Below are 8209 nucleotides of genomic sequence, written 5' to 3'. Positions count from 1 at the left end.
AGTGTAGAGAATCACTTGCTTAAGGTAACTAACCTTCTCCTTTCTTTTGTTTGGTTCAAACTCATAGATTCTAGGATTTTTCATGAGTATGTTCTTGAGGAAAATATTCTAGAATTTGGTTTTGATTAGCTTTGGTTCCATAGAAGTGTTTATGTGTGGTAGATTAACTTGTTTAAGTTAAGTAGGTATTGATTTCCCATGGTGATTTAAGTTTCACAAAATTTTTGGGTTAGGGTTTGAAGAAATATTTTGAAAAGATCATAAACATGAGTTTTTGTTTTGTGCTTTTATTTTTGATGTTGTTTATGAGCTTTGTGGCAAAATGGATGTTAGAATATGATATTTGTTTTGTGAAACAAGAAAAATATATTTTGGTGTTCTTGAGGGTTTGATGAACATTTTAGAAACTTTTGTTTTGATTCCTAAAGTAGTTTGATTGATCATTTCCATGACTTTGTGAACTAGAAGAATGATTACTAGGGTTTTGTATTGAAAATTTTGAGTGTTGGACTTATTTTCAAAAGTTTGGCCATGACAAAAATTGTGTAAAGAGAGGAGGAGTTTTCAAATTTTGTTAAGCCTTTGTGGAAAGCACAATAATGGCATTAGGAGAATTACCAATCAAATGGTTTTGTGTAGAAAAGAAAAATGAGTTCATTTTGCCTTGAGGAAACAAAAATTGATTTTGTCGAAATTAGTAACTTTGTTTAAAATGCTTTTGATTGTTTGGATTAATGACTTTGAGGTATTATGGGATATTACCATGCTTTTGGAAGTGAAAAATTTTGAGTGATAGTGTGTTTTCCATTTTGATGGCCGAACCTAAAAGAGGAAAAATGGGTGAGATTCCAAAATTTTTCTAAGTCCACAATGATGAAAAAAATGATCATGGTTTTGATGAGTGACCATAGGTGTTTAAAAGAATGATTATAGGCTTGTGTTTGGAAAGAAAAACTTGTAACTTGCGACGCAAGAAAACCTCGATTATTTTGTCGAAATATTTTTGAAGAGTTTTTAGTTTGTTTTCAAATGGTTTTTGGGTGTGTAAATGTTTTCTTTGAGGTTGAAAACAATAGAGGTCAATGGTATGCTTTGGAAACAAAAATGATTTTGTTTTGCGGAAATAGTGCATTTAACTTCGTGAATTTTTAATCACTATGGGGAGGACTCGAAAACACAATCCGAGAGTGTTAGGAAGTGCCTTAGACACCTCTAGACCTTTGTTGATAGGTTTAGTTTCGTTGAGATATTTTGGGAGAAACTTATGGATTGTACGCTGCTTATTTTAGGGCGCGCGAAAGTGTAGAATTGTTCGAAGTTGTTTGAAATTGGAGCTTGCTGAGGTAAGGGCACCGTTTTTATTTCCGTATTAAATTCCGTCGATAGCATTAGGGTATGCTTGTTGTTGTGCTTGTTTGTTTGTGCACTGTTGGTGAGTGCTTGGTATGTTTGCGTGATGTATTCTCGGTATGAGTTCGTGATGAATACATGAGGTTACTTGTCTTACATATGATTTGATGAAATATATGTGTTGACATGCTTGTTGTGGAAATTACATATTATGTGAATATGTATTGTTGTTGCATTAGTATAGATAAGAGTATCGTATGCTCATGCGTCCATGGTACGTGGTTGCGGGAGTAGACCACGGGGTGTGATTGCGAGAGCGGATCCACCCAAATGTTTGAGGTATTTTATGAGGTTCAATAAGTGGTTGCGGGAGTGGACCACGGGGTGAGACTGACAGTGATTGGGTCCACCGTTATTCTTTTTAGTAAGCACAATACGTGGTGACCGTGATGGGCTGCGGGGTGTGATTGACAGTGATTGGGTCCACTCTAATCTTTGTAGTGACCGTGATGGGCTACGGGATTTTATTGATGTCTTACGGGTTTTATTTGGGTTCACAATACGTGGTGACCGTGATGGGCTGCGGGGTGTGATTGACAGTGATTGGGTCCACTCTAATCTTTGTAGTGACCGTGATGGGCTACGGGATTTTATTGATGTCTTACGGGTTTTATTTGGGTTCACAATACGTGGTGACCGTGATGGGCTGCGGGGTGTGATTGACAGTGATTGGGTCCACTCTAATCTTTGTAGTGACCGTGATGGGCTACGGGATTTTATTGATGTCTTACGGGTTTTATTTGGGTTCACAATACGTGGTGACCGTGATGGGCTGCGGGGTGTGATTGACAGTGATTGGGTCCACTCTAATCTTTGTAGTGACCGTGATGGGCTACGGGATTTTATTGATGTTTCCGAGGTTTATGCGTGTGATTTAACCAGTGGCAGTTATCACCTTTATTCATTAGAGGTTTGCGAGACCAGTGGCGGTTGTCGCCTTGCTTGCGTTAGAGGGTTGTGAAACCAGAGGGGTTGTCGCATTCATTGCATTAGAGGTTGCATTAGGCTATGTGCGCATTTTATTTATTATGCGTGGTGTTGAGAAAATGATAAGTGTTTACTCGCTTTTATGCTTTGGTATTTGGTATTTGTATATTTGTTTCCAGTTGGTGACCCTTATTTTGCATGCCATATCGCGGGCTCCTCCCACCTTAGATGACGGAGAGCCTAGCGAGACTGTGGGTCGTGTGGATGGCGAGGACTTCGTAGATTATGCCGGAGAGTAGATGTTAGCACTTGTTAGGCTACATTTTGGTTAGGCTTAGGGCCTAGTTTGTATTTTGGATGACTGTATGTCTTATACATTTATACTCAGACATGTTTAGTGCCTTTTGGCCTTGTGATATATTCGGTTCATAACTCGTGACTTTTGGTTTATGAACTTGATGTATCCTATGTATGTAAATTATTCAGGTGCACACTTTGCTTCTCGGAAGCCCTGTGGTATAATATTTTGGTATTGTATTTATATTCCATTGTATGATGAAATGTCGAAATAGCTAAGAGCGTTCACGCGCGCCCTTTTTTTATTTAGCGTGTTGTTTTAAAAAAAAAAAATAATACCCCTTTTCCGGCTTTAAAAATCGGGGTGTTACATTTTGGTATCAGAACTCGGCATTAGATCTTCAAAGGGAAAGTGTGCACTTGAGTCGTTAGTCCAAAGTCAGTTAGAACATAGCTAGAGTTGAGTTAGTTCTAGCGATCGGTATGGGTTTGTGTTATGGGCAGTGACCAGTTGTGAGAGATTTTCTTCGGAAATGTTTGGATAAGGATCTAATCAAAAGAAATTGGTATGTGCAGGAAAAAGATGCCTCCAAGAAGGGCGCCTGCAGCCCCTAGGGCGGATAATGATGAGATGTATCAGATGGCTCATGCCATGAATACAATGGTAGTTGCTGTGACTGCCCAGACCCATGCGAAGGCGCAAAGGGATGTAGAGAAGCGTGAGAGGGAGATCATTGCTTCTGGATCTAGAGTTCTCACCAGTTTCAATAATCAGACTCCTCCTAAGTTTAATGGGGAGGGAGGTCCTGATACTGCGGATTTGTGGCTCCAGGCTATGGAGAGGATCTTTGGAGCAATCCATTGCCCCGAGGGGGAGAAGGTGGTTTTAGCGACCTATCAGCTGCTGGGAGGTTCGGAATATTGGTGGGGGAACACCAGGCTTATTATGGAGGCCGCTTATGAGGAAATAAATTGGGAGAACTTCAAGAGGAGGTTCTTAGCTAAGTACTTTCCCGAGACTGCTAGGGAGAGGTACGGAGAGGAATTCCTGCAGCTGCGCCAAGGGGGCATGAACGTGGAAGCCTATGCGAAGAAGTTTGAATCCCTGTCAAGGTTCTTTCGTTTCTTCAGGGATGGCATAGATGAGACTTATATGTGCCGTCGATTCCAGGATGGTTTGAGGTACGAGCTGCAAGACGCAGTGGTGCCGCTAGGGATTCGACACTTTCAAGTGCTGGTTGAGAAGTGTCAAGAGGTTGAGGATATGAGAAATAAGCGGGTGGACCGCCAAGGTGATTTTTGTGATGGAGGACCTAGTCGTTCAAGTGGTCAGACCCAGAGATCGAGTCAGAATAGTGGGAGGCAAGGGAATAAGCCTTACGACCGTTCACAGAAAAATAGAGGACCGGGTCGCTCTGTGAATCAAGGGAGTCGGGGTGGAGAGAAGCATACTTGTTACCGATGTGGTCAAGAGGGCCATTATGCAAGTGAGTGTGGAAATAGGGGACCAGGAGCTGTTTGTTTCAACTGTCAGAAGCCGGGTCACTTTGCTAGAGATTGTAAAGCCCCAAAGGCCGGACCGTCGGCGAATGTGGCACAAGGAGCTCGACCCGCGGATAGAGGAGGTGTCTACTGTATGGGCACTAGGACGAGTGGTCAGACCAGTAATGCCATGCGTGGGGATTACTAGATTGCAGGTAACGCTTTAACTGCATTGATTGATGTTGGGGCAACCCACTCTTACGTATATTGGTGTGTGCTGTTTGCTTGGGATTGTTTGTTTGTCACTACTTTTGTTTTTGAATGTTTCTACTCGGTAAAGGACTTAGTAGTAATTATAGCATGGTTGCACTATTTAGTGGTAATTTGGAATTAGAGTGCGACGCACGTCAAGGGTCAGCGGACCTAGTGTTGTTAGAAGATGAGTATGCGAATGGTGGTTACCTTAAGGGTTTAAGTGGGTGTTTAAGACATATTAGGATTTTGAAATGTGGATTATTAAGGGTAAATCACGTGATGATTTCAGGTAGGAGACCAAGTATCACGTTGGTAAGTGACGATCTATACATAGTTTGGGAGATTGTGAGTATAGATGTAGTTATGAGATGAAACCTTAAGAAATTAATTATGGGTTAAGTATGAAATGGAGAGATGTTTGGGTAAGAACGAGGAGTTCAGCCTCGAGTAATGAGTTGTATGCCCGTAATAAGAGATACAAGAGGTATATAGTATGGAAATGCCTATAGAATTGTAGTCGTGTAAGCAAAAATCGTTAGTTGTTGGCGGGTTAAACATAAGAGAAAGTGAATTTCTCGAGTAGTTTGAAGAGATTAGTCAAGATTTGAGTAGAGGCCCGATATGGATGAACATTTAAGTTAGCGATTTCAGTCGACCGAGAGGGTTGAATAACCGAGTAGCACCTTGAAGTTATAACATCATAGGAGTTGAGGCGGAAAAGTTTTAAGTAATTCAAGTTATGGACGGAAATTTTTAGAAAATTTTCTAGAAATGTCGTGTATGAGTAAAAAAAGGGATTCGTTAGTAAGAGTACTAAGACGAAGAGAGTGATAGTTGGAAGGACATTTTGTTGAGTGTTAAGAGGTAATGAGAAATTTAGATGATATGGCTAGTATTTTAAGTTCTTGAGGATTAGATTCAAGGAGTTGAATTATGTATCGAACCTATTACGGAAGTTATGGTAGCGTATGATTTATGCTTTGGTGGGTAGTCTTGAGGGGACGAGCATTAAGATTTGAGATAAGTGTCGGACACTAGATGGATGAGTAAGATAAGTTGATTCGAAAGTTAATTATAATGACGTTCTAAGTATAAGTTTAGAGATAGTTATGCATAAAAGGCTAATAACTAGGAACATGGATGATTAATTATTTAGAGCGTTCGATTTCGAGGAATATGTTGGTTTGTACCTTAGAAAAAGGCTAGAAGTGAGTAAGAACTTTTTGAGTAAGTAGATGCGTCGAGATGAGTAGCAAGAACTTGTGCGCGAAGTTGGTAATTGGTACTAGGAAATACTATAACTTTAGATAGTTACGACGATTAGGGATTGGTCGAACGGAGAAGCACATGGCAACGGGGCCTGTGAGAACTAAGGAATTCGCGAAAAGGATTACCTCACACATAATTTGGAAAATTATGATTGTGCGTGTATGTTGAGGAGTCGAAAGCACCACATGAACGGAGGTCATGGCGGTGTGTTTGTTATATGTGGAAGTAAAAAAGGAGTTAAGTAATTGTCTATTGGAAAGAATTGAGTACAAGTGGCTGAGAGTGCTATTGTAGTTTGCTAAAGATGGTCTATGTCACCATCATGGTTGTCGGCTATCTATTGACAAATTGAGGGACTGATCACTCTTAATATGTTGTTAATAGTAGACGAAATCGTGTTGATTGGAATAGACTAGTTTTGGCCAGCTTTGGTAGTGCGTAAAGTTTTTGGAAATTCTTTTGGAGGGTAGCCCGTCGCCGTTTCGTGTGAACTTAATGAAATGGGCTATGCTGCGGAGACAAAATATGTGACCTTGGAAACAACATGTGTTGATCTAGGTTTGTGGACTTGGTAGAAAAATTTTGAGTAAGGAACTCATTGTATTGTCTAGCTTGGCGTCTGGAGTTTGAAGCTAGTGCTACTTTGTAAAGGGTTGCGACAAGTGCACGTTGGTGTTAGTAATAATGGGATGAGTTGTTACTCTCGCTTTAGTTTCAAGGACGAAACTTCTTTTTGGTGGGTAGTAATGTAAGACCCGTAATTCCACAGTACCTTTTGCGTGAAGAAAATAAGTAATGGCTAAGGAATTTAGGGTTTTTGGTTAAGTGTTTTTGTGAGTATCGTCGCAATAATAGGATTTTTGATGAGATGGAGTCTGTTTTGTGCTCGTGCGCTGGAAAGGCACAGACTTTTGGGTTGTAATCCTCTTTCATGAATGAGAAGGTTTATGTGAAGTCAGAACGACGAGTTTTGGATTATTCTTGTTTTTGGAAAAACGAGTAGGAATTTTACCCGCTGTTGTAAAATTTTACGGTTTCGGAATTCCGTAGAATTTTAGATGGAGGATTTATATATCTGCGCGAGTTAGGATATGTCCTGAGAATATTTTTAAGAGTTAGGGAAGAAAATTACAGTCGAGGAAAAATGTTTCGCGATAATTTTTGGAAATCGTTTAAGGCGAACATTTAGTTTCTAAATTTTCTAGTTTCGCGAGTTTGGATCGTATGCGTAGTGCGACTCGTCGATGAGGCGTGAGTTTCTCATGAGGGAAATAAATATCTTGAGTGGATGAGATTGAGTGATCCAATGGCTAGGGTTTTTCATGGCTTATGGTGCACCTTTGATCCAATGGTTGGAAATGGCTATGACCAATGTATAGTAAGGAGGTTTAGGCCACTTGTGGACTTAGCAAAAATCAGAAAATCACTCACTCTTCCTTCTCTCTTGGCCGTGCTTCATCTCTTCCATTCCCTAACCATCACAAAATTTCAATCCTCCACCAAATCATTCCATTTCAAGCTTGGAAGCTCTAAGGAAAAGTGTAGAGAATCACTTGCTTAAGGTAACTAACCTTCTCCTTTCTTTTGTTTGGTTCAAACTCATAGATTCTAGGATTTTTCATGAGTATGTTCTTGAGGAAAATATTCTAGAATTTGGTTTTGATTAGCTTTGGTTCCATAGAAGTGTTTATGTGTGGTAGATTAACTTGTTTAAGTTAAGTAGGTATTGATTTCCCATGGTGATTTAAGTTTCACAAAATTTTTGGGTTAGGGTTTGAAGAAATATTTTGAAAAGATCATAAACATGAGTTTTTGTTTTGTGCTTTTATTTTTGATGTTGTTTATGAGCTTTGTGGCAAAATGGATGTTAGAATATGATATTTGTTTTGTGAAACAAGAAAAATATATTTTGGTGTTCTTGAGGGTTTGATGAACATTTTAGAAACTTTTGTTTTGATTCCTAAAGTAGTTTGATTGATCATTTCCATGACTTTGTGAACTAGAAGAATGATTACTAGGGTTTTGTATTGAAAATTTTGAGTGTTGGACTTATTTTCAAAAGTTTGGCCATGACAAAAATTGTGTAAAGAGAGGAGGAGTTTTCAAATTTTGTTAAGCCTTTGTGGAAAGCACAATAATGGCATTAGGAGAATTACCAATCAAATGGTTTTGTGTAGAAAAGAAAAATGAGTTCATTTTGCCTTGAGGAAACAAAAATTGATTTTGTCGAAATTAGTAACTTTGTTTAAAATGCTTTTGATTGTTTGGATTAATGACTTTGAGGTATTATGGGATATTACCATGCTTTTGGAAGTGAAAAATTTTGAGTGATAGTGTGTTTTCCATTTTGATGGCCGAACCTAAAAGAGGAAAAATGGGTGAGATTCCAAAATTTTTCTAAGTCCACAATGATGAAAAAAATGATCATGGTTTTCATGAGTGACCATATGTGTTTAAAAGAATGATTATAGGCTTGTGTTTGGAAAGAAAAACTTGTAACTTGCGACGCAAGAAAACCTCGATTATTTTGTCGAAATATTTTTGAAGAGTTTTTAGTTTGTTTCAAATG

At 39.1% G+C, this 8209-nt stretch overlaps 1 protein-coding gene across 1 annotated transcript; it reads left to right on the top strand.

The window, feature by feature from the left end:
* Positions 1 to 3217: 3217 nt before the first annotated feature.
* LOC123895091 lies at positions 3218 to 4324 on the top strand. The gene has a single exon (XM_045945292.1). The coding sequence runs from the start codon at positions 3218 to 3220 to the stop codon at positions 4322 to 4324; it is 1107 nt and encodes a 368-aa protein (XP_045801248.1).
* Positions 4325 to 8209: the final 3885 nt, after the last annotated feature.

This window comes from Trifolium pratense, linkage group LG1 (assembly GCF_020283565.1).
Source record: "Trifolium pratense cultivar HEN17-A07 linkage group LG1, ARS_RC_1.1, whole genome shotgun sequence".
NCBI lineage: Eukaryota > Viridiplantae > Streptophyta > Magnoliopsida > Fabales > Fabaceae > Trifolium > Trifolium pratense.
This window is presented reverse-complemented; position numbering and strand designations above follow the sequence as displayed.